The sequence below is a fragment of the Crocodylus siamensis genome, chromosome 6 (genome assembly GCF_052110815.1).
Source record: "Crocodylus siamensis isolate JL-2025a chromosome 6, ASM5211081v1, whole genome shotgun sequence".
Lineage (NCBI taxonomy): Eukaryota > Metazoa > Chordata > Crocodylia > Crocodylidae > Crocodylus > Crocodylus siamensis.
Window position 1 is genome coordinate 3,693,922 of NC_143400.1, and position 25,841 is coordinate 3,719,762.

Below are 25,841 nucleotides of genomic sequence, written 5' to 3' on the forward strand. Positions count from 1 at the left end.
TTGGTTTTTTTATAGCCAGATGGATATTTTCACGGCCTGGTCATTTGTACGTGTGGCCCGTCTAAATGTATGGTGTGACTGACCAGTTAGTTGCTTCATCATAGACATCGTAGAGAAGTCAGGCTGGAGGGGACCTCCAGAGGTCATCTAGCCCAGCACCCCCTCCTGAGGCGGGAGAGACCAACAAAGCTCAGTTTCTTTTTGGACAGGCAAGCCTCAGGCAGGAGATCAAGGGATCTGATCAGGGTTATGCTAGCTGGGAGCTTCTCCTGCAGCTCCTGAGTCCCGTGACAGCCAGGCGCCGTCCGTGGTTTGCTGCATGCGTGTGGTGCTGTACGTTTTTTTATGGGGCTGCCCTGGCATATGGGGACCTTAATGGTGAACCAATGCTCCGTTCTGCCAGGCTTTTTTACTACAAAACTCCTGCCGGGTGCTGTTGTTCTGGGCATGACCGGGATGCAGACAAGATAACTTGAAGGTTCCTACCTAAACCGCTTTACAGTTCCCATACGCCTTAAGGCTCCAGAACTATATTCCAGGTGAGGCCTTCGGGTACCACATTTTTAGCCTTTTTGTACCATGGCTGCAGCTGCTTGAAGCCCCTAGGACAGCAGTAAGGAGCCTACGGGAGCAACCAGGGGCTGACTCCAGATGTCCTCCTGCCCGCCGCAGGCGGTAGGAAGGGCCAGGCAGTCAGTTCCTATGCCTTCCGTTTTAGCTTGCAGGTCAGGACGGTCTTTCTTTTTTTTTGACGTTTCCCAGCTGAAGCCCAAAATAAAACCCCTGCCCCACCCACTGCTGGTGTGAGGTCAGAGGTCTGAGATGGGAGGAAATGCTTGAGGTTTCCGGTGCCGATGGTTTATTTGATTTCCCCCACCCCCTTTTCCCCGCCCCCCCGTCTGAGGCAGGCCGTCCTTTGCTGCGCTCCCGTTGTTCGCATTGCAGCTGGAATGCATTTCACAACTGGAAGTCGGGGCTGGCCCCGAGCCGTGGCAGTGCCGATCCGAGCAGCTAGAGAACGCATATGTTGGGATAGAGAGCGTGGCGTGGGCGGCGCCGTCGAGGCTTGGGTACTGGGAAGCCACCGGACTCCTGGGCCTTATCGCTGCCTTTGAAAGGGGGGAACGTGCCTCAGTGCGTCGGAGCAGGCAACTCGGCGTCTCGGCTGCCGGGTTTTGCTCTGGGTGCGTGGAGCGCGGTCCTTCCCGTGGCAGCAGGACGAGCGTGCCGGAGCACGTGGGAGCTGCACGCCGCGAACATCAGACAAAGCTTTAGTACCAAGCCCGGTACCCCACGACCAGCCTGCTGTGCCGTTGATCTGTGCTGGGCTCCTCTCTCCTCCAGCCCTGCCTGGGCTGGGATTATTCTTATCTAGCAGGGCAATGCACCTTCCCTGCAGCCTGCCTCTAATCCGGTTCTCGGTCGGGTAGGTCAGGTGGTCCTTCAATCCAGGATTTGGATGGTACTCAACAGAAAGGATCTGTTGCCCTCTCTCCTAGCTTAGTCCTATTTTTGTGCATCTTCTTGGCTTGTCATTGTTCCTAATTGCCTGTTCCCTTGCATCGAAGTTAAGGCTCTTGCTCTTGCTTTGCTAGGTTTTAATATCTGGGACTTGGATTGTAAATTCTTCTGAGGCTCGGGCTGTCTTTCCAGCGTGTGTATAGCACGAGACGCCCCACTGAGGACTGTTAGGCGTTATTAAAATGCAAATAAATACGCATTATAATGGCACTGATGCCTTCTTAAAAGGCTGCACGTGCTACAAACAAAACATTCGTTCCAAGTGGGAACAGCAGGGCATGACGACATTTGTATAATAGCCAGCAAGCAGGGCCAGGTGCAGGGGGATAGGACAGGGTTTTCTCGGCCCAGGGGGTGCTTTCCGCTCTCTGTGTTGGAGCTAACCCTGTGAATCAGTGGTGATTACTCTGCAGGGAATGGCGGAGTGACTCAAAGGGGCGCTCGGCTGTGTCGCCAGAAGGGGCTGTGCTGCTGGGAAGGGGGGTGAGTCAGCAGGGGTTGCTGCAGTACCGCTGTGCGAGGCTGGTTGCTGGAGTCACCCTGAAACGGAGAGGAGGCTTCTTTCTGATGTGCCAGCCAAAGAGCTCCCGGCTTGGGAGTCCCCTCCACATTCCAACGAGAGCCATTTCTACAGGCCTCTTCTTAACATTTCCCTCCCCAGGCTACGTCAGATGCTTTGATTCCACTACGTCCTGTTTCATGCCGTTGGACGCGGGCCGCTGAATGCTCTCTGTCCCAGAGGTGGCTGCATGTCCACAGCAGGCTGCGTATTTCTCTCCCACTGTCAGCGGTCGTTACTTGGTAATCCTCGCCGTTCTCCAGACAAACCTTTTCTCCTACATCACAAGCATGGCTTTCCCTAAGTAAAGGCCTCAGATTTGCCAGTTGTTCCCTGCTTTCCAGGCTGATAAAATCAGCCCCACCCATCCACACATCTGGGGCATATTAGGCCTGGCTTGCCCCGAAGCCTCAGGCTTCACCGAATGACTCCGTCCCGCAACAGTTGATTGCGTGTTGGGATCCGGCGCTGGGTTTTGGAAGCGAACTTCTTCTTGGCGCTAGAGAAGGTCGAGGGGGCAGGGTGCTGAGCCCACCTGCTCGCAGAGCCCACGACAGAGGGCTGCAACGTGCGTTCTCCGCTTGCGGCTTCTGGTTGCTTTGAAATTGCCTTTCAAACGTGTCCCTGTCAACAGGAAGTATTGGAGAACGAATACTGGCTCTGCAGCGCTATAAGAAACGGGCTATGGGGTGCACCCGTCGCAGCGTCGTGGAGCAGTCGGGCGGGAAGAGCCCCTCAACCACCTGCCTCGGGCAGGATAGCCTGTGCTCCCATCCCAGGCAGGACTTGTGGGTCTTCTGCCGGTCTCTGCGACTGACTCTGAACTGTGTCGTGGCTGTATGCCTCTGCCATCAGGGCAATGCCAATGCCTGAAAGACGCGAGAAATGCACTGAGGTGGCGCTGTGCCATTGTTTCAGCAGGGCACTGGGAGCCAGGACGCCTCGACTCCGAGAAAGGAGCCGGGGTCTCGCGTGTTGGTGTGAAGAGGGCTGGAAGTCGGCTGCGGGAGAGTGGGAGGGTTGAGTGGTTATGCGAGAGCAGCTTGATTTTTTCCCCCTCAATTTGGGACAGTCATGAAAACGCCTCGAGAGCCTTGCACAAAGGATGCTGGAGGCAGACAAAGGAGCATTGTCCGGCCCCGGGTTCTTCTCCGACAGCTGCCGTGCTTGGTGTCCTATCGGCTCCGTCAGGCAGCCTCTTGGCACCTCACGTTCCTCCCAGTCCCTGCTTTATAATGACGGCTTTTCAGTAGGCTGGGCGAGGGCTCGCTCCCAGGGTGTGGTCTGGATAGTGCACTGGTTCTCAATCGGGTTAGATAGCCCTCGTTAGACTCCCCTTCCTGCCTCCCCCCAGAAGTGTCAACTTTTAGTTTGCATTGATTTCTTCACTATAACAAAAAAAAATCGAGCAATTCTGTCGGAAAGACCACAGCAGCTCAGAGTGTTTTTCACACCCTGGATTCCTATTTGTAGTCTCTGGGTATATCTTGTGAAGGCTGCTTGCACACCTAACCCTGCAGCACCCTTGAAAGGATCTCAAGGCACCCCAGGGTGCAATGGCACCTTAGGGGGGAATCGCAAATAGAGGCATGTCAGTCTTCACAAAGCAACACTTGGTTACGGGTTAATTAAAATAATAGAAGCCAGGCCTTGGATTGATGGCAAGATAGCATGGGAAAGGGGTGACATTTTCAACACGTCTTTAACCAAAGGGAGAGGCCCATGACAGTCACTGCAGAAATCTTTGCACTCTACAAATCTGCAAACAAGCCAATAAAGCCCGGTACTTTCAGATGGTGCATATCTGTGTGCGAACTTCCAGCTGCCTTTCTCCCTTCTCCTATATTTCTCTCTCGCTGTCTCTTCCTTTCTCTCTCCAAAAGCGTCACGTGTTTGCCTTGGGGGAAACAACCAGCATCTTCTCCCTGAAATGATTTATGGTCTCACATAAATACATGTGTCCTCTTTACGTTCCCCTCACCCCTGCCCACCCCACTTCCAATCCTTAGAGGTCATGTTTTCCAGGATGAAACAGGGAGGGTTGGAAACTATTTTTATAATGACCTCTGAGTTTCTCATGTAATTTCATGACTTCAGGAGCTGCGTCTTGAAGCAAATATCAAATATTGCCAGATTTGCAATAAAGTGATGAGAGCCGGCAACACTGTCGGGCCAGTCCTGGCAACTGCGTTCTTCAAAAGGATGTTGAATTTTGGAGCAGGGATACCAAGAGCCCTAGCTGGAGGGCTGTAGAAGAGCGACATGGGGGAGAGAAAAGAGGAGCTCTGCCTGCTAAGGAGAAAGAAGATTGAAAGGTGGCTTGATTACAGGGTGAGAGGACCTTCCCAAGGAGAAAATACCAGGTACCAAAAAGCCCTTTATCAAGAACAAACTGAAAGCAGGCCCACTTGAACGAGAAATTCAGCATAAGCTTTTAACAACAAAGGGGGAAACCAGTGGAATATGCTCCCCTGGGAAGACATGGACTTCCCATCTCTTGGAGGCCTCAGCCAAGCCGTTACTGGCCTAAGTGGGTGAAATGTGATGTCCCACGCGCCAAACAAGACGGTCTGAGGATCCCCTCTGCCCTTAAACTCTGGGAAACTATGAGACTTGTAGCGTGGGCCAGGCCTCTCACGATGCAGCGTCTTCATCACCCTTCCACTCATACCACCTGCACAACTGCGGCTCTTAAAGATATTGTGAACGCCATCACAGGTAGGGTTTTAAAACCATGTATGTGGGTCCGCATCCTTGGCTATCACCCACCAGTGGGGTGATTTATAAGTTTTGATGAAGCAGCAGCTATGTTTGGAGTTTCAAAGAGAAATAAAGACATAGGCTATTTCCAGCAGGGAGGTGCGGCGGTTCCAGTGAAAACCAACTTTCTGAGCGACACGTGCGGGGAAAGTTGGCCAAGGAAGCTGCAGGAGGTGTCATGCCACAGGCAGACAGCTTCATATTTTTACTGTAGATGGATGACTAATTTGCTTGCGTCTGTGCACTTTGCTCCCCAAGGAGTCTCTGCCCTTCTGGGTCACATCCAAGCCCTGCTGAAGTCAACGAAAAAGCCCCGTTCGCATAATGCAGGCGCTGCATTTTCCCAGCTTTGACGTACGTCACGCCGAGCAGAGCTGCAGGGTGGCTAACCTTTGTGCCTTTATCGCCAGTCTCGTGATTTCTGGTTGCTTTCTTAAAGCTTCCGGTACTGGAATCGAGAGGGGTCACAAGAAGCTCAGCTGCTTTTTAAAAGTAAAAGCAAGGCCAGGCCGGGATGGTGGCAAAAAAAGGTGTGGCGACGTCGGGCGAGTGCGTCCTCGGAGATCCAGAAAGCAGGCGGGCAATACAAAGTGGGATGTTTCTCGCTCTCTTTCTGGCCTGTCACAGCTACAGTATCACGCTTGCGTTTCCTTACTCTTCTCGCTCCTTTAATTTCACGACTATCATCGCATCCTCAGCCTCCAGAATCATGCCCCGCTTTGCGCGTCTGAGACTGATTTCATTATGGATGGGTTTCCCCAAGCACCTATGTGAACCAAAGCCGGCGAGCAGCCCTGGTGCCTGCCCTCCTAGATGATCTAGGCAATTTTGGCAGTTCTTTTGCAGGCAATACCTGCCTGTCAAGCCCAGAAGATTTTTCTTCCAGGCTGAGAGAAGCCAGGCATTTGAAAGAAAACATTTGCCTTCCCTCACAGAGAGCCATCATGCGTTTCAGGCGCTGTCAGTGCCCTGAAGGGTGGTGGATCTATTCACTCATTCGGAAATCACCTCCCTCGGAAAATTTTGGGGGAGAAAATGGCAAGTTTAGCAGCCTCTGCTTTGTAGCCGCTTCTGAAGAAAATGCCCCAGGCCTGCTGCGGGATGCTGCGCTGCTCCGCTCTCAAGCTAGGGAGAGCAGGAAAGAGAAAGTGCTGGGCTGGGCTGGGGCTGGCTTGTGCACTTGGCCCCGGGGAGGGGCTTGCCTGCTCTGGCTCTGGCTGGCAGTATTATAGCCAAGCATTGGCTCGCTTCAGAGCGGGGGGGAGGGAGGGAGGGAGCAGCTCTGGCTGAATGCATTGCAGCCCACAGTGTATTCGCTTGGAAAGCCAGAGGAGAGGGGGAGAAGAGAAGCGGCTGCTCGCCCTGGCTGCCCTGGGCTCCAGGTAAGTGCTGCGCGGGGCTGTCATGCTCCTGGGGACGCTCCTGAAACTTTGGGAAGTGGCGTGCGTGCCAGCCTGTGCTTGGCAGTGCCAGGTAGCACATGACAGGGCGTGAGACGGGAGCCCAGAGTCAGAGAAGAGCCCCAGAAGCTGGAGCCTGGAGTCCTGGGCCCCCCCAGCTCCGGGAGTGGGGCCCAACGGGGGCGGGGGAGGCAGCACTGGGAATGAGGACTCCTGGGGTTTCATGCTGGCTTCGGGAGGGGGCCGGGGGGGAAGGCAAGGGGCTGGGAGTAGAGAACTACCACCTGAATTTCCCCCTGCTCTTGGAGGGGAATGGAGGGTCATGGTGGGAGCCAGGACTCCTGGGCGCTATCCCCAGGTCTGGGTGGGGACAAAAGTCGGGCGAGTCAGAGCTCGGGCTCTGGCAGTCGGGACTCCTCAGCTCTGGGGAAGGGTGGGGGTCTGCTGGTCGGAGCAGCGGACTGGGGACCAGGACTTCTCTTCCAGGCTCCGCAGTGATTCACTCGCTCTCTTATCTTGTCAGCGTGGGGGTTGACTGGCTGCCTGCCTCAATTTCCCTATTTGCAAAGTGGGGGTAATTCCTTTCTGAGCCATGTGAGCGTGAGGCGTAACTGCAGAATGCTTGCGAGCCACTTTCTGATCCTAGATAAAAAGCAAAGTATTCTCTCTCTCTCTCTCTCTCCCTCTCTCTCAGACAGAAAAGAAGCCTGTTTTTCTGCAATGGAAACTGGTAGCTTTCCCCTTCTCTAGGCCTATGGGCTTGGTATTGAAATGCAATTCTACCCAACTTTGTCTCATCCTGTGTATTTGAAGCCAAGGCTGGATTACCATACTGTTTGTTTTTGGGGGAATAAAATCCCAACTCAGTAGAGCTTAGTGAAGTAAGCTCGTCACTTTTACTGCTTGCCGTGAGAGGGGCAGAGGAAAAAGACACTAAATCTCTTTCAGTTGAAATCGGGTTGCGATTCTTTAAAGACCAAACTCTGCCTTTGTAAATTTAGAGTTGTGTGTCAGGGTATCAGTTGCTCTTCTATAAAAAGCTCTGATTGGCTTTCTACGTATGTAATTTTTAACACCTATGTTACATGTCAATGACCAGCATTAAAAGTAGCAGCTGTGAAGTTTCTATCTATCTTTAGATTAGATTGAGTAAATTGAGATCCTTGAAATTGATACCCCACGCTAAAGGGTTGGCTTCTCATTGACGCTCGTGAGGCCTCTTGAGAGAGTGCAAAAGGGCGTTGGGGCAAACGAGAACTAAGCTTGACGGATCTGAAAGATGTGATGTAATTTGGATGCTCCTGGGAAGTTGGGCAGATATTCCTCTTAAAAGTTATCTCAGTGTAGGAACAGAGAAATGGTCAGTGCCCAGTCCTGCCGTCACTGCTGCTTGGTTCCAGCTGTTTCACTGGAAGATGCAAGAAACCCCAGAGTAGATATGGAAGAGCTTGCTCCAGGGGAGAAATTCCCAGGGGTTAAGAGGTTTGCTCATATCTTCTTAATGGATATCAGCAGGATGCTGATTCTAAGTGTAGTACGACCATTAGTTGGATGCTAGTAGCATCAAAAGAGCTGTGGTCAAATCGAGCCCCCTGCTGTGAACACTAGAGCCAGACAGGAAGTGAGTAAGGGTCCCTGCCCTGAACAGCTCCCTAGCAATATAGATGGGATGGGCAAAAGGCAAAGGCGGGGACGGAGGCACAGAAAGGTAAAGTGTTATCCGTGATCACCTTGCTGTTTAGGAGCAGGCACAGAAGCCAGGTGTCCGAATGCCCAGTTCATTGCACTATGGGACACACTACTACTTATTAGTGTTTTTTAGTTCATATGCATGTTGATGGGTTTCCCCGAATTGGAGTCTGGTTATCTCCCTACAGCCCTTTCAGAGTTCCCCTTTCTACTTTTGAATGTCTCTTTCAACACCCTCATCCTCCAGCAGACTGCGAAAGCAGGCTCCCTGCACTCCAGCGGCAGGGGTGTTCCCCACTCTGGCCAGCAGGAGGCGCTGGCAGTGGGGCCTGTTGGCATCTAAAGCTTGCATGACCTGCCAAGTAGCTTATTCAGGCCTTACGGCACAGCACTCAGTCCTTCTGCGCTATCCTAATTCCTCGCCATGTGTAGTTCTAGCCATCCTGATTCATGGAAGGGTTTTTTCTTCACTTCTGAATCCGTCTCAGGAGATATAGCTTTCCCCACAGGAGATCACAGTGGACTGGGTTTTCCTTCTAGACCTGGGCACATTTTTTTTAATTTTGGCAAAGTTTCCTTCTGCCTACCGGGCAAAATCTCGAGCTCCGAGCCTTCGGGTTTCGTAGTTGGGGTCTGGATTAAACCCGGTGCTGAGGGTTGGCCTGGCCTGGCTTCCTAGGTGGGTTAAGGTTAAAGGTGTTTTGTGGTCTCTTTCCGCCGAGGAACCCGCGTTGCTCTGTGTGCTGTAGTTTCCTTCTGGAACCTGCATGTGCCTTTCGTCGCCCGGTTCGTCTGTGGTCTCGCCAGCTCGGCATCAGCGGGAGGCGACACGCTGGGGAGCCGAGGACACTCGGGAAGAGACCTAGTGGCCTATGAGAAGGGCAGTGCCCAGCGGGGAGGCTGAAGTCTCCGGCCCTTAGACGAGAGAGCGCTTTCGGAACCGGTTTGCCGACGAGCTTTGCTCTGCTTTGTGCGGCGAGAGGAGCGCTGTTGGCAGGGGAGGGCTCAACCACCGGATGGGCACGTGTTGAGCAGGGCGTGGTGCTGGATGGGTGGGTCAGGGGACTGGCATTCCTCCGCCTATGGTTAAAGCCGAGGGTGTATTCCTTATGTGCTGCTCTGAACACCGAAGAGGTTCCCAGGTCATGCACAGCGAGGGAGGGTTAAGCTTCTCCCTCCTCTTATGTGACTCTTCAGAGGACTGAAAAGGCGAAGCCCCCTTTTTCAGTGACTCAGTGACAGATACAGCCACCTAGTGGGCGCACGGGAGAACCGGCGGGATCCCAGGTGAGGAGACGCCCCGCCCGTCTCTGGCTCCCAGGCTCTTGGGGTCAAAGTGTCCAAGGCCTTGTCCATCTTACAGAGGTTTGCCAGCAGAGCTGTGTCAGCCAGGGGCCCGGAGAGATCGTGCCCCAGAACAGCTGTAGCTATCAGCCATGGTAGCAGCCCCACAGTGTGGACAAGGCCAGAGAAAACCAGTCAGCACATGACATCCTATTCCTTTAAAAAAAAAAGAAAGGGCAGAGTGGGGTGGTGGTTGGGGGCAGGGGGTGCTTTTTATTATAAGGCCTTAGCCTCGTGAAGCATTTAGTCATGGGTACAAACCTGTAGTGTACTGATGTGTAGCACAAATTGTGCAGTTCACTGGATTATAGGAAAGTTGGGCAGAAAGGGGCCTCACAAGGCTGCATTTAATTCAGCCCCCTGCTCAGGGCAGAATCCTTCCTGAGCCATCCTCGTCACGTGTCTGCCCAGCCTGCTCTTGAAATTCTCCACAGACGGAGGCTCTACAGCTTCTCTGGGCAATCTGGTCTGGTGCTTGACCGCCTTCAGACGCAGGAGCTCCTCATCTCCAACCTTAATTTACTTTGCTGCTGCTTGAGCCCATTGCTCCTAGTCCTGTCCCCTACAGCCACAGAGGAAAGGCCATCTCCATCCCCTCTGTTATCATCCTTCAGGTATTTCAAGACTGTGATCCAATCCCCCTTCAGTCTTCTCTTCTTCAAACCTTTGCTCTTTCACCTGTTCCTCATCAGAAGTCATGTTCTTGTGGAAAGAGCGTCTGTGCGAGGGGAGAGGTTCTTCGTTATGTCCTGCTACGGACGCTAACTGTAAGTGCGCTTTAGTGGTGATTTTGTTGTCATTTACTTTCCTGCTTTCACTACTGTAAGTGAGGATTCAAGCAGGGGGCATTTAATGGAGAATCCTGGCCTGTGAATTTGGACGGGTGGCTAAAATCCCAGTCCTGGTTCTATTGGAGTTCCATTGCTTTTGCTTATCCAGGCTGTGTTTTTCATCAAGTTTTCTAAAATAAGCAAGATCCTAAGGCCTAATTCTTAGCAGCTAAAGGATGGGGGCCTCATTCTTCATGGTTTTGCATCATCTGGAGAAATTTAACCCCGTGAAGAGAGTAAACTGTTGCTGCCATGTGCTGTGGATCACTTCTACGTTACTCTTCTCTGCCTTGGCAATTCCATGGAAGCCTCGCTGGTGTAGGAGAGGAGGAATGTCGTGGCACAGCCGTGGCTCTGTGAGTGGGTGGAAGTAGTTACCAACTATGCACAGGTATAAATTCAAACATGAAGTAGGAAAGGAGGTCAAATGGGTTCAGGCCTAAAAAGCAGTGGAGTGGGACGTGGAAGACCAGAGTTCTCTGCTGCTGGTCCAGCAGGCAACCAGGGCTAGATTACTTTCCCTGCTCTGTGCCTTGTTTTCCCCATCTGTAAAATGGGCATAGTAATACTGACCTATGTAAAGCCCTGTGAGTTCTACTGTTGAAAAGCGCACTGCAAAAGCTGGGAAAAGCTTAGCTTTTGCAAAATGAAGCCACTTAAGAGACAAATCCACAATGCTTGTTTGAATTCCTGTATTCATAAATCAGTGTTCCCTTCCAGCCTCTGCACCGCAAGCACTGCAGTATGTACTGATGAATCGATCTCTCCATAGTGCACCCGTCATCACAGTAACAAAGGTCATGATCCTGGGATACGATGGACAATATTATGACATGTACTGTAAGCACTTTGAGGTCAAAGACTATCTTTCATTTTTGTATCTGTACAGCACCTGGCACAATGGGATCCTTGCCCATAACTGAGTCTCCTAGATGCAACCACCGTGTCATAATCGGGTACAGCCTCATATACCCCGTGTTATACTGGTTGCCCCATTTTAAGGAAGGATATTACAGGTGCACAGTGGGCTTGAAGGACAAGGACTAGAATGATTAAGGGCACTGGATAAGCCCTCAAAAGAAGAGAGCGTTTGAAGACTGGGCTTGTTTACCATGGGAAGAAGACCAGTAAGAAAGGATATACTAAAAACATCTATAAAATACTGAAGGGTCTGGAGGAGATAGAGAGAGATCTCTAGTTCTCCACATCTTGTAATGCAAAAAAGAGGGGATATTCGATGTAATCAAAAGATGATGGACTCTGAACAGATCGCTCAAAAAACCTTTTTTTGCTGTAGAGCGTGGAACTACTTGTGCCATGGGAAGTTGTCAAAGCCATCAGCTTATAGCAAGATTTAGGAAAAATCATGAGAATACTTGGAATCATAACTGTTCCAATCCAAACATTTTGGGACATTCAGAAAATGTAGAACCTTAAACTTTGGGGGTTTGAACCAATCTCCAGCCATCAGAGATTAAGAAAGGCCCGAATTGAGGTGGAGATAGGTTTTTATCACTTCTTCTGATTTGCTCTTAAACTGATCAGAGAGTAGTTAATTATTGGAATAGATTGACCTAGAGCAGTGGTACAATCACAGCGCTTGGAGGTTTTCAAGACCAGATGAGATATTTCTCTCTCAGGAACGGTGTAGTTGTAGTGGATTCTGCCTTACAGGTCCCATCTAGCTTATTTGGTATGCTTCTTTGATACTAGACTAGATGAGCCTAGACATGCTCGAACCTGGACACTCTGCAGCTCCTGTGAGCTCAGTGGGGATCCAGGAATCTGCTAAGGCAGGACGAGGGTTGACACATGGACAGATATGAAACCAAACTGGTTCTGTTGCGAGGAGGGTAGATCCAGCACACCTCTAGTGAAAAGTCCATGGGATGACATTTCTTTTCACTGTGGTACTATTGAGTGATGTTGACAAAGGCACGTGGTGGGGAGGATTTCTGTGGTGCTTTGTGCAGTGCCTTCCACTTGAGGATGTGGAAATACTTTGCTTCCACACTTGGACAGTGCCTCACACAGTGGTTTTCTGACTACGAGAGCATTACTCTTCCATAGTAGCCACAGAAGTCCCGTATTACGCCCCCTGCTTCTCTCTTTCCATGTTCCTCACCCGCAGCAGCACCAACCTTCTGGAGAGCTGGGATTCCCTCCAGGCCCTGCTCCCCACCCAGTTCCAGATGGTCTGTCTCAGCCTCTTGCTGATCTATGATGCATGAATGAAGCTCCGACTTTTCCCCCTTGTTTTTTTCCAACTCTCTCTTCCCTTGCAGATGCATGCGGGTCTAACCTGGCAGCTCTGGGAGGGAACTGGAGCATGGTCAGGAATGCCTGAGTTCTGTTCCTACCTCTGTTGCTGGCCGGCCCTCTGATCTTAGGCAAATTCCCCTATGCTATGCGTTTTCCCCTCCCATGCGTGGCCTGCCTTGTCTAATTAAACCATCAACTCTTTCTGGAAGAAGTGATTAGAAACAACCTGTTCTGAAGACTTTTCTTTCCTCTACTGCCAGAGCCCTAGTGCAATTGAGAACCAGCTTGATCTTACACAAATAAAATTGCTGAGAGCTCCAGCAATGATTTTTGACACACTCAGCATTCCTGTTCCTCAAACAGCCAAAGAGCGGTGTGTCCAGGGCAATCAGGGGCTGCCTGTTGTTTAGGAGTCTGATGGGAGGGGTTGCTGCTGGTCGGCCAGAGCAGGTGCCGAAGGGAGCCGTTAGACTGAACCTCTGGGACTGTGCCGAGAAGGAAGGATATAAAAGGGAAGCCACCCCATCAGCAACAAGCACAACCAGGACCAAGTGGCTTTGTTTTTTTACAGAGGAAGGGGTGTGGTGGGCATTGCAGAAGAATACGCCGTTGTTTGTTATCTTGCGCATCATGTGCCCTCTCCTGTCACAACCATTACGGAGCCCTAATCTGGAAATGTTAATCTTAGAGAGTGGTGTTTTGAAGGGGCTGGGGGAATTAGGTGTCTAACTCCTCTATCCTCTTTTTGAAATCCCAGCTGAAACAATTGTCAAACAGTGACAAGGAACTCTGGTCTCATTGGAGGGCTTCCTATCTAGTATTGGGATATTATGAATTTCATAATTTTGCTATTTACAATGTACTTTTCCTACTGTTTTGTTTTTCTCTCACTGGTAAAAAAGATTCACCCTGCAATTCTTGCCTAACACTTTTTATCAGCAGATCTCCCCACAAGTGCTTTAAAAAGGGGACCAATATCATTCTCCCTGTTTTTAACAGCTGGAGAACCTGAGGTCCTGAGAGGTAATGCGACTAGGCCAAGGTCACCCGACAAAGCAGCAGTAGAGGTGGAATTGATCCCCTCTTCCCCACCTCTCTCGAGTCCCGCTTCAGTGTCGTATCGAAATCATAGACAAGGAGGGTTGAAGGGACCTCAGGAGGTCACATCTAGTCCAACCCCCTGCTCCAAGCAGGGCCAGCCCCAACTAGATCAGCCCAGCCACGTAACTCCACCATTTCCTTGTTAATGCAGCTGCTAACCAGAATCCTGCCAATGAAAACCGTAACAGTCGCAGATTAGGATAGTTTTGCGTTGCCCACTCCAGTTTCTCTTCCCCTTTCTCCCAGGGGTCAGAACTCATTGAGAGAGCAATGCTTCTCCATAGGCAACCAAGTTCCCTTCCAGTCTGTTTGTTTCTGTGGTGGTTTCTTCCTCAGCTACTGTTGCTAGACTGGTCAGCGGGCAGCAGTGTGCGTGGCCAGGGCTATCGTGGAAATGTGGTTAGTTACCGAGTTCCAGCAGGTGCACGTGTCGTGGGTATGTTCTGGTTGCTTGATTGATGGAGAATATTTTTGGTTACTTTTTTGAGAAGGAAAGTTTCAAAAGAGACCTAGAAGTTAGTTGGACACTCTTAAGGTAACCATTCAAAAGATCAGTCTTACCTAATACTAGTGCTTTGCCTCTTTCAGCTGAATAAATCCTAGTGACTGACAAGTAGGTTGTTGCCTGTGAGAGCCATTTAGTCTCTAGGGTGTCCCTCTGCCCTATCTTCTGCCTTAGTAAGTGGTGTGATAGGGTGGTTTAGCTGTGGATCCTGAGATGACTAGCCTAGGCTAGACTAGATGGGCTGGAAGGGCCCTTCAGAGACCACCTAGTTCAGCTCCCCATCAGAAGGAGGATCAGCCCTATCCAAACCGTACTGTCCAAATCCGCTGTTTAACCTATTAGTAAAACTACATGGCCAACCATGACACAACCACAAGGAATAACATCCTAACCTGCCACAGGTCAGGCAGGGGTCAAGATGGACAATGTTCTGCTGCACGAAGGGTTGTTAAAATGCACTGGAAAGATCCAAGGAAGAGGGTCACATTCCCCACTAGAGGAAGGCAACCCCCCCAGTCTGTCCTGTTCAATCCCTACTTCAGACTCATTTGGAAAGTTGTCCTCACTCTATCCAGCTGTAAATGGTACCTAACCCTTCGGGCTGGGGAGCTGAAGGTGGCTAGATGTGATGCAACATTACTCTCTTCCATGCCTTATAAATGCATCAATCTTTTTATTTATTTATTTTTAAGAAAAATGTTTCGTGTCCAAAGCCAAATCACCCAAATTAAATTCCAAATCCATGAGTCAGTCGAGAACCATGTGTGGCCATACTACCAGCAAGCATCCTCCACCCCTCCTGGGGCTTCAAATGCTTCCAAATTCTTTGGTAAGCATCCTACATGCAGGCCCAAGCTCAGAGGCTTGGGGTTCAGATGCCCCCGAGTTTCACTTGCCCTCAGACGTATGGCTGCTGGACCAAGCGAGGGAGGAGTCTCCCATTTCCATAAAGTTGGTGTATAGCCGAGATCTTCCCACTGGAAGTGAAAGTGGGGGGCTAACTGTGCATTACCTAGGTCAGGTACTACTCCCTGCCAGGAAAGTGGTTGTCCCCTGCGAGTAGGGAAACCACCTTAGTGTACATGGTATTTCTCCTGCCAGGTAAGTATATAGACACGTCAGTCTTTATAGCCATAGTTTCAGTAGCTTGATTCGCTGCCAACACTCCAAACAGTATGTGGACTTGCTCTTCTTTCTCTTATGCCCAAGGCAAATCAGGAGGGACGCTACTGGGATCAAAGCAGCATGAGATCAGAATCAGACCCGTTTGCCTTTCATGGCGTCCATCCTCATTTATGACCATGTAAGCCAAGCTAGCACACAGTTGTAATGGGTCGTGTTTTGGAGATGAGGGAGTGACTGCTTCTATGGGAGGAGATTATTCCTCCCAACAAGCACCAGAACTAGGTTGTGCCTGGCTCCCAAAGCTCTGCTTGGATGGTGCTGCTATCACAGGCAGAAAAAGAGCTCTTCCAAAAAGGGAGGCTAGATCTGCAGCCAGCGTCAATCAGTGTGGCTCCTTTGACATTTCATGTGGCTGTGCTGACTGGGGGTCTGTCTCCATGCTTTTTGAAGCATTTAACTTTAAGCTGAGGTGCAAAAAAACCAGTCCATAGATCTGAGGCTTGGTACAGCCAAACAGGCTGCTCCCAGCAACTGCCAGAAATGTTAACGATTGAAACTTTACTGTCGGAGAAGCTGTCCCAGGGGAATACTGCTTAATTCAGAGAGGCATTTAAAACCAATCCCATCTCCTGCTGCCTCGTGAGTTTTTAACAAAATCTGAGCCTCCCTCTTCTCTGCTAGCAAAGGTTTGTGTATCATATGCCTTTCCCTGCGCGTCTGGCGCAAGCAAAGAGTTATTTAAAAATGTGGTTTTGTAGCAATGGTTTTCTTGGCTTCAAAAAGGCAGGCGAAGGCAGACTCCCAGAGCACAACAGGGCTCTTAGCTGGCTATCTTGCCTTTTGTTTTTAAGCGGTCACTAATGGAACATTGCGAACGCGGTTTGCTTTGGAATGATAAGTGACCCTCTTGCAAAATTCATCATAGCTCAGGCTTGTCTCAGAGAGGAAGACTTGGCTTACAGTATCTCAGCTACTTGGAAGACACTCTGTATATATTTTTGCTTTTCCAAAAAGTGCTATACGGATTGAGCAAGGTTCTTTTTGCCCCAGGTAGTTGCGTATTTGACTACAGGTCTGTGGCCAGTAGCATTTTAGGTTGTTGTTTATACTACGGTGGCAACTACAAGCCTTGCCTGAGAACAGGGACCCATTGTGCAACGCGTTAAACACGTAGTGAGATGTCGTTCCCTTTTCCAAGTAGCTTGCCATCTTTGTAGTCAAAGAGCTGTGCATATGTAAGCCTCTTAACTCCTCCAAGGCCAGCATGTCAGTGCCGATCTTTCTATTTTTGATAGTGAGGCACAAGGTGAAGAGAGGTTTGGTGGTCATACCAGGGAGTCAGTAGAGGAGCCAAGAAGTCATTCATTCCTGTCTTGTGCCTGTATTGTGCTTTCTTCTTCCCTTACCCCCAACTCTACCAGTAAGGGACGAATGATGCCTTATCCATCTTTCAGACAGGAAGACGTCTTAGACTTTTGACATTAAGAACCACTATGTTGAGTCAGACTGATGAATTCAGTACACCCCGTATTCCCTCACTTTGTTATGTACCAGGCTAATGGTCTCATCTGGTAAGGTATCTTGGCCTTCCTCCATCACACTTAAGGCTTGTCTTTGTGGCAAAACCTTGCTCAAGTCAGTGCACTTGGGTTAATTCATGTGGGAGCTTAAGCTAATTACTCTCTCTGGTTGGATTGAGGCATGAAAGGTTGGTCTTGCTTAAAAAAAATATTTATCCTCACCAGCATAACAATGGGTTATAGTACATTATGCACGCTGTCCTAATTTCTTTGCCTCAATTGTGCACTTTGGCAGTGAGTTCCATAGATCAGTCATTGGAAAGCAGAATTCATTTCAAGTACAATGATGATTTTACTGTTTAGCAATGGTCCTGGAAATGAACATTCAAATCCTGTAGCACAATTAAAAGTGTGACTAAGATCAACACATTTCTAACTTCCCATTTGTTATTAATTTGTTTCACAGGCTATTTCGCTGGAAATATTTTGAAGCTTGGGCTTTGGATGAAGAGAGATTCATCTGCTGGACTGACACATTTCACTTTCAAGAAAAATCGGAACAGAATTAAGTTTGACTTTGTGTGTTTTCCCAGTCTTGACTGACCTCTGACTGATGAGAACATGTTGCTTGCTCTTTGTTAGGCCTTATCAAATACGAATCATCTTGGAGTTGAAACTTTTATGTCGTTCCAGACTTTTTTTGAGGAGCTTACACTTGTCTTTCAAGAGTTTATCAGCAAATCTTTTTTTTTTTTTTAGGAAAACATCGCAACTGTCTGGAATGAATTACCTGAATTGTTTTGCTGTTGGTAACGTATCCAAGTAATTTTCAAGTGTCTGGAATCAATTCCTTGAGATATTTTGATACAGAGCTTTCCTTCCTAAATGATCCTGTTCCTTTTCCAAACCTCTTTATTTTTAAATGTTCTGTGCCATCTTCTACGGATTATTTTTTTAAGTGTGTTTCATTAAGAACTGAAAAGATATCTTCAGCTGAGGAATTACTTCGTTGTACTGCCTGGCTTGGCTGGCTCTGAATACCAAAGGCTTTAATAATCGTCAAGATGTCTACTAAAGTTCCAATATACCTGAAAAGGGGCAGCAGGAAGGGGAAGAAAGAGAAACTCCGAGATATCCTCTCTTCTGATATGATCAGCCCTCCACTGGGGGACTTCAGGCACACGATTCACATAGGGAGCGGTGGAGAGCATGATATGTTTGGAGATATTTCTTTCTTGCAAGGGAAATTCCACCTTCTGCCGAGGACTGAAAGCAACCTAGATGCCGACAAAGACGGCTCCTATGGTGTGTCGTTTGAGTTCTCAAGGACTGCTACCATCTCTGGGCATGAGCAACCATTGTCCGAAACCCCTTCGCCCCTCTTAAAGAATGCCATCTCACTGCCTGTGATTGGAGGCCCACAGGCTCTTATGCTGCCTTCGACCCAGGCTCCACCCAAACCACCAAGGCTGCACCTTGATGACAAAGTTCAACTGGTTCAGCCAGGCAAAGAAGCTGGGGAGGAACTGGTCTTATCCAAGAATGGCAGGACTGCAGAGCCCAACCCCCATTTCTGCCCCACCACTGAGTCATTCACTATTGCTCAAAATGGGTTTGTTGAAGAGAAAAATGAGGATAAGCCCTTTATGTCCCACGCCGGCTCCTTGCTCTCTCTCCACGTGGATCTGGGACCATCTATCTTGGAGGATGTCCTTCAGGTGATGGAGAAACACCAAGCTGGTGCATCAATATCGGATTCCGGCAGACAAGAAATCCTGACGTGAAAACTGAAGAGACTTCCCCAGGGAAGGGCTCTAAAATGAGGTTTTGTAAATAAAAATATTTTTTTCCCAAGTGGAACACAGATAATTGGGCCAGTCTGAACAAGAGATTTTTATCCAGTCTGGGATCTTGAAAGCATATCTTCACTAATAGGATATTGTTCAGCTTATAAGGATGTGTTACTTAGTCTTCACAGAGCTCTTCATACCGACAGAATGAGATTTTTATTTTATTTTTTTGGTGTGGGGGGGAGGTACTTTCTGCAGGCCCTCCAGTGCCTCTCAATCCTGAGAAAAACTATGGAGTCAACGTAAATTCAGACGCAACTATAAATTGCAAGTTACCAATAAGGACTTTAACTTGACTGACATGATTAAAACGTTAAAAGATGTGCTTTAAAAGAAGCGTCATTTTAAAGGGTTTGTACAGGGTGTGGTGTGACTGGTGGTATTGTGAAATATCAATGGTTTAATCCCAAAAGACCTTGGTTCAGATGGTGAGCGAGAGACTATTTTTATAGAGAACTTTTTGAAGTAAAAGCTGCAAAGTATGCCATATGGCTGACGCCTATTGTCAAAGCAAAAAAGGCTGTAGGTTGGAATATAACTGCATATACTTAAGAGGATTTCTCATTAGCATTGTAATCAAGATTCACTGTTCACATTCTAGCTGGATAACTTGCCTACAGATGTAGTGTAACAAAAATCAGGTTGATCTGTACTGTTCTAAAGCAGACTATTTTCCATCTGTACTTGCTATTTGAAGACGTGACCACTTGGTGTTTTGCAGATAACTTCAATTGTCAAATAGACTGTTAGCAACTTTATTTTATTTTTGCCTTTTAATTGGATTTTTTAAAAACTGCCAACTTACTAGTAAAACTACTGGGGAAAAATCCGTTGGCCTTTGATGTTGTTCCTTCTTTCTAAAGAAGATAAGGGTAAAAAGCTGGTGGGCTCTGTGTTTTACCAAAGATATCACTAGATGCAGTGGCTGAAGGTTGACAGGTTCAACTTCCAGACTCTATATAAGCCCAAAATATTTTAGCAGTGAGGGCAACTGACCACCAATGAATGTGGTAAAGTCTTTATCCCTTGGTGTCTTTTAAATCTAGGCAGGCTGACTAAAAAAGATGTGCTTTCATAGATTTCATAGACATTAGAGCCGGAAGGGACCTCGGGAGATCATCGGGTCCAGCCCCCTGCCCGAAGAGCAGGGAGTCGGCTGGGATCAGATGATAATCATCCAAACACTTCTTGAACGTGTCCAGAGTAGGTGCTTGCACTACAGTTCACACCGTTTAATTTCTGCAGTAAGCCAGTGAGTGAAACTTTCTTCCTGTGTCACGCAAGATGTTAGACTAGCTCACATGGATCCATGCTGCCTTGAAACCTACAGAAATCCAAATTCTGCTGCCATTGGAACTGCAGAAATAACAGAGACAGCATTTGGTTCTTTTGGGCCTAACGCATTTGGACGCCCAATGCCCTTTAAAATCTTTTAGGGGTGCATGGGTTATTTTTAATATGTGAACACCTAGGGAACAAAGTCTATATATCTCAATATTTATGGATCTCTCTGTGCTGTGCAAAAATGTTCAACCATGGCTTTATGCAGGGTGACTTCAGAAATGCAAGCAGCAATACTGTTAGTAGCAGTGAGAAATAGAATTGATTAGCCGCTCTGCAGGGCAGCATTAATGTGGCTAAATCGCTGCCTGGTTCCAGAGTGAGTGCAGAGTATTTGCACGCTGTGGTCTTGTGTTGCTGTAAATAGCTGAGTGCCTCATAATCGTTTGATGCATTTATCCCTGTAATCTCCCTGGAAAGCAGAGAACCTTTTCTGCAGCCAAATGCTAAATGTCTCTAACCTCCACTATCTGGTTCCTTCGAAAATCGTCTCATGCTTGGAGTGGGACTCCTGGGTTTCCTTCCCAGGTCTAGAGGGTGTGATGGTCCACTGTTCAAAACCAGCGAGGGGGTGGGAGGGCCTGCAAGTAGGAACTGGGAACTGTTCCCAGCTCAACCACTGGTAGACAGCTTCCAGCAAGTTCTCTGTGCCTCAGTTTCTGTGTCTGCAGAACAGAGATAGACATGCCTTTTGTATGCTGTGCCAGGGATCTGAAGCTCGAAGCATGTGGAACTCCTATATATAAAGGAATAGCTAAGTGTCGAAGAATCGGTTGTGAAATTTTTGGCAGCCTTAGTTTTTAGCACTATGGAAATTTCTTACTTCCTTATGCACCCCAAAGTGCAATGACTTTCTGCTTTATTTCCCTGAACCTTGACTGTTTAATCTTTCTATAGGGGAATAAATAATGACTCATTAAGTTAACAAGCACTCATCTTGTCACTGCACAATTGTCTCTCAGCTCTTGTTTATGCTACCCATCTGTTTCTGTTGGGAGGCTTTGCAAAAGAAGCAACGTGCATGCAATTAAGGTGCCTTATAAGGCAGTGCTGCATGAGAGCCAGAAATTTTGGTTTAATAAGTATTTTACCAACTTCCTAGCTCTCGGGCTGCAAAGCAGATAAATTGAACCCAGTCTGGACTCAGTGGCAGCCTGTGGATTTCATTCTTATCTGAATTTAGGTTCATTTTAATTAGTCTAGTTTTAATTCCACTGGGCTAAATTCTTATCTGACGCAAGGTGGTGTAGCTTCCTTGATCTCCAAGGAGCTATGCTGAGTAACAGTAGCAGAGGTTCTTTTCAGAAAAGTGGCACCTGACTTATGATCTAGGTCAGCATTTCTCAACCCAGGAGTGACAACCCAAAAGTGGGTCACGAGAACATACGAAAGGGTTGCAAACAAAATTTAAAAATGGATTCTCCTTTAAAGGAGAACAAAATGGGAAACCATGGCTTTTTCCTTGCAGGCTGGCAGAATTCCAGCCCGCAAGGGGCAGTTTGGGGCTCCCCATGCCCCCCCCCCACATCTCCCCCTGTCCCACACACCCACCCTCTGCCCCACACTGTGGGGCTGGGGCTGAAGGGCAGTGACTTGGGAGTGACGGTCACTGTGTCAAGTCTGGCCATTGAGGTTAACAAATGGGTCCTGGTACAAGAAAGGCTGAGAATCACTGATCTAGGTGACCCTGGTTGCCTCTATTGGTGTAAAGTGAGTGCAAACTGATCCTGCTCTGGTCTAGTGGTATTTGATAGTGGCTTAGTATGGGTTCAAGTGGCTACAAAACTTGCCAGCAGTGGAAAGCTTCGTTTGATGGGTATAATATACTTCCTACTGTGGTATCAGGACTTGGATTTTACTTCGCATTTTCAGTCAGGCACCACTGTAGGGACTTCCAGGCACCTTAAAAAAAAAGGACACTTATAAATGCTATTGAGGTTTGGGAGGAAGTAGGAGACTGTCATCATTTCACCCTTGCAGGCACCTGCCATGTGTTACATATATTGTGCAATTAACTGGTTAATTGTGCAATAAATTTAGACCAGCCACCTGTGTAAAGTAAAGTAAGGCTGGCCATGCCTGCAAAATAATTATCATGCAATTAACTGGTCAACAGCATGCAATAAATTTAGACTGGCCACATGTCCAAAGTAATCATCACCCCATAAAAACATCTATCCAAACTATAAAAAGAGCCAGTCACCTGCTAAGTTAGTGCTTGGGAATTTGTAACAATTTTATACCTGGTTTCTATCCAGCTTTAATTGTGAACATGTGGCAGGGCCCACAGTGCCATGCTTTCTCTAGGCTTTATCTCCATCTGCGAGTCTGTCTCTGCTTTCTGTTTCACAGTTAACTTTTTGTTTTCTAACATACCAAAGCTGCTGTTCAGCTGCACAATTCCGAGAAAAATCTGGAACGGACTGTGCTTTGAGAGCATGGCAGAGCTGCTAACGGGCGGCTCTGCTTTTTTTTTTTATCACTGCTTATAATCCTCATGGGAGCTTTGTGTCCATGGCGACAACACAGCGGCATTTGTTTCCATGGATTTCACCTAAGCTGGCACATCAAAGTGAAATGCACAAATAGATTTGAGTCCAAGATTAAGGTGTTTGGAGACTGCCCCTGACAGACACGCACAGGCTCTCGCTCTCTCACACCCTGTCCTTATCAGCATTACAATATCAGAAATGTGTGCTGAGCAGGACAAAATAACCCTTGCCGAGAACTGCTTGCATGCAGGATTAGATCTGCACGGCGGTACTGCGGCAATCAATCTTCCCAGCTGTCAGAGGCGATTCCATTTAGAAAACTCTATTGTGGAGATGACGTGCGTAAAACCCAAATTGCATGCTCCTCTTTGTGACCTTAGTCTCAAAGGTTGCTTTGCTGTCAACGGTTGCTTCTTCCTGTGCTCCTAACTCATTAATGAGGGATTCATAGCATTAATCTCTCAAATCTGCCATCCAGTCTCCTGTTGTACTTCATCAAATCAGTGAGCAGGAGAGCTTACTGTCCTCACTGATCAACACAGTGGGCCCATCTCTCCCCACCTCCCCGCCACGTCACACCAGACCAGCGGGCTCATTTTTGTCTCTCTTCCTTCCTGCTATACTGTTTCTTATCCTACTGCCGCGACATCCCACTAACTGATGCTTGCAAAGTAAAGACACCCGATCACCTGCTTGAATAATGATCTATTAAGCGCTGGCTGAAGGGATGAAAGACATCTTCTTACAATGCCTACTCTGGTTTTGCAATAAGATTCCATATTCTCTGGGATTTATGACCTGGCTATTAAACCAAAAACAAACAAACAAACAAACAAGCAAACATGTATTTTGAGGTTAGCCAACTGTAAAAATAATGACCAGTTTAAAAGCATTGCTAATAACCGAGGTAAAAAGAAAAAAAGGCTCTTTATAATCTTGTAGGGAATGTGCTGCGCCTGTAAATGTTAATTTTTTTTTAACTACACAATTAGAAACAAGAAAGGCTAGGCATGACTTGCCTCACTGGTGGGGTAAGTGGAGTAAGTCGCATGAATTTGGCCTCATGGTTTACTGTATACTGTACAGGGGAATCATGAGATCTGATTTCATTGCTCACCAGCTGTCCATGGATGCATTATATATAAGATTTTTCAAAAGGACCAAAGTGATTTAGGGGCTTTTGACTTTTGTATCGTCATCTCTTTGTGCCTTGGTTCCTGATCTGCAAATTGAGGGCAATAAGGCAACCTTTCTTTTCTTCATCTCTGCTGTGTTTGTTCAAATGAGAAACTCTTCAAAGCAGGAACAATTTTGTGCAGGGCACTGGCAATCCACATAGCACAATGTTCCTTTCTCAGTTGCTATGTGCCATCATAAAACAGATTATTTTACTCATCACCATGCAACCACTACAATCTAAAACAAGAAATATTCACTAGGATTTATGTAAGACCTACATACAAATCCAGTGGGCCAAATTAATCCTTGGTGAAGTCAATGGATAACTTTATCCCTGTCCTGCACTTCCAAGGTGTCACAGGGAGAACCCGAGGAGCCAGGGGGAACCCAGAGGTCAAGAAATCCCCGGGACAGTGAAAAGGAAAAAAAAGAAAGAAACAGAGAATTCCTCACCTGTAGTAGGATCTGTGGCAGGACCCAAGCAGCTTGTTAGCCGTGCCTTCATGCAACTGTGGCCAGCTGATACGATGGGCGGCAGGAACCAGATGAAGGAGACAAGAAGAGCCGCCGGTGGGGAAAATGGGGTGAGACCTGGGGGAAAGCCAGCCAGGAAGTCACTCCCGGAGCCCGCACAGCAGAGAAGGGGAAGAAAGATTGTCTTCCGCATCACGGAAGAGCGCTGGGGAGTCCGCCGCGGGGAAGACGCTGCTGGCGGTGGCTCAGAGAGAGAGAGGAGGCAGAGGCATCCCGCCCTGACCAAGGACCCAAGTTAGATGACCAGGAGGAGGTGAATACCTGGGGCGACCACCACAGAGCTGGAGAGGCCAGCAGTGGTCAAGATGCTAAAACAGGTGGGACCGTTGTGTGCTTGGGAGGGCTCGAGGAGGTATCCCTGGTGGGGGATGAAGGGCATAGGCAGCATGAAGGGCTGCGGAAAATGGGGCCCAGCATTACAGAGACGCCCCGGTGAGAGACAGGGGAAAGACGTATCCAGGGGGACCACCCAGGGTCCAGCAGACCCACAGGTTGGGCAAAGAGTGGAAGGGAGGACACAGCAGCCTGCAGTCCAGGACAGACCCAGTTTAGGGCCAGCTAGAGTCCTTAGGGGCCCGGGGGCCTGGTGTGGTAGGACCGGCTGTAGGAACAGATGATAAGGGAGCAGAGTACCTCTCGTAAGTATCTTTTGTATTTTGGGGTATTTTTCCTTTCTGTTTTTATGTTGCCAACCTTTGGAAGGGTTGTGAGGCATGGTAGAGAGCCCAAGTATTGGCTAAACCAGAAAAGGGGGTTTGCAGTTCAAAGGGAGGCTAGACGGCTGCAAGACTCAGTGGGTAGGACAAGGGTTTGGTCCTGCTGACCTATGGCCCGTCTCTGCAAAAGGATGCGGGGCAACAACAGTTGGGGATTTGGCCAAAGAACATCAGGAACCTGTCAAGGCAGGATGTAAGGGCAAGGTAAAGGGGGAGGTGGAGCCTTGCAGAAGATCGCTGTCCAGCAGTACCACAACCGAGAGGACCCCAATAGTTGGACCCCCCACCACTGAAGAAGATACAAAGTCATGGCAGGCGAGATTGGGGGAAGAGACTACCTAGGGGAGGGACACCTACTCGGCAGGATCACAAGGACAGATAAGCAGGCAACTCCAAACATCCGGGGCTGTGCCGCCCGTGACTGGATGTTCGAGGCCAGATGGGCACACAAGGAATGATATATATTACTGGTCAAATGCTAGTCATGTTGCTTGAGACCTTTCTAGAAGGTGCTGAGATCTTTTGGTACTGAAGTTGGTATAAGAATCTGCTGTTGACCCATAAGCTTAGCCAAGATTTATTGCCTTCCAGGAGCATTTCCATTTGGGTGATGGATAGAGTCCAATGAAATCCTGTCCCTGTTGAAAACAAGGTCCACAGAGTCCCAAGCCTGCCTTTCCAATGAGGGATGCATCCCACTCTGGATCACTCTTCTGACTTCTGCTTGCTTTCTGCTGGCCCTGCCAAGCCAATTTCTAATCTAGACCCTTGTATTTCCAGTCTTAACCCTTTTAACCTCCTCAGGTCCTACCCATCTGATCCAGCCTTGCTACGGGGCCCAGTGTTTGAACAGTGGCTTCTATTATTTTCACCTGTTATAATGGGGCTTTAGCCTGAAAGAAGGGCAGTCACTCATCAGCTTTAACAAGATCCATAACTGTCTACCGATCAAAACCATGCGTGATCACAAAGCAATGTAGAATAGCACAGCACGAGTCACGTTCACTAAACTCCTGCCTCTTGAGTTTTGGCCTGCTCTTCCCTCTGATTGCTTAGCAATTCTTCTTCTTGTCAAGCTGACAGGGTCTCAGATGGAAGCTGTACTCAGAGTAA

At 48.4% G+C, this 25,841-nt stretch overlaps 1 protein-coding gene across 6 annotated transcripts; it reads left to right on the forward strand.

Moving 5' to 3' along the window:
• The first annotated feature begins 900 nt into the window (after positions 1-900).
• Positions 901-19,295, forward strand: CDC42EP2 (CDC42 effector protein 2). 6 transcript variants are annotated; one of them, XM_090055161.1, is made up of 3 exons: positions 6,135-6,222; positions 9,888-10,040; positions 17,083-19,295. In XM_090055161.1, exon 3 carries the CDS (start codon positions 17,681-17,683, stop codon positions 18,398-18,400), a length of 720 nt encoding a protein of 239 aa, XP_089911287.1. In that variant the 5' UTR covers positions 6,135-6,222; positions 9,888-10,040; positions 17,083-17,680; the 3' UTR covers positions 18,401-19,295. The 6 variants fall into 6 exon arrangements, with proteins under 6 accessions (XP_089911285.1, XP_089911286.1, XP_089911284.1 ...); XM_090055163.1 differs by lacking the exon at positions 9,888-10,040 and adding an exon at positions 6,935-6,970 and having other exon boundaries at positions 6,189-6,222; XM_090055159.1 differs by lacking the exons at positions 6,135-6,222; positions 9,888-10,040 and adding an exon at positions 901-1,426.
• Positions 19,296-25,841: the final 6,546 nt, after the last annotated feature.

What these genes read in the sequence shown, in the direction of transcription:
- CDC42EP2 (XM_090055159.1), top strand. Translation starts at nt 17,681, where the DNA reads ATGTCTACTAAAGTTCCAATATACCTGAAAAGGGGCAGCAGGAAGGGG.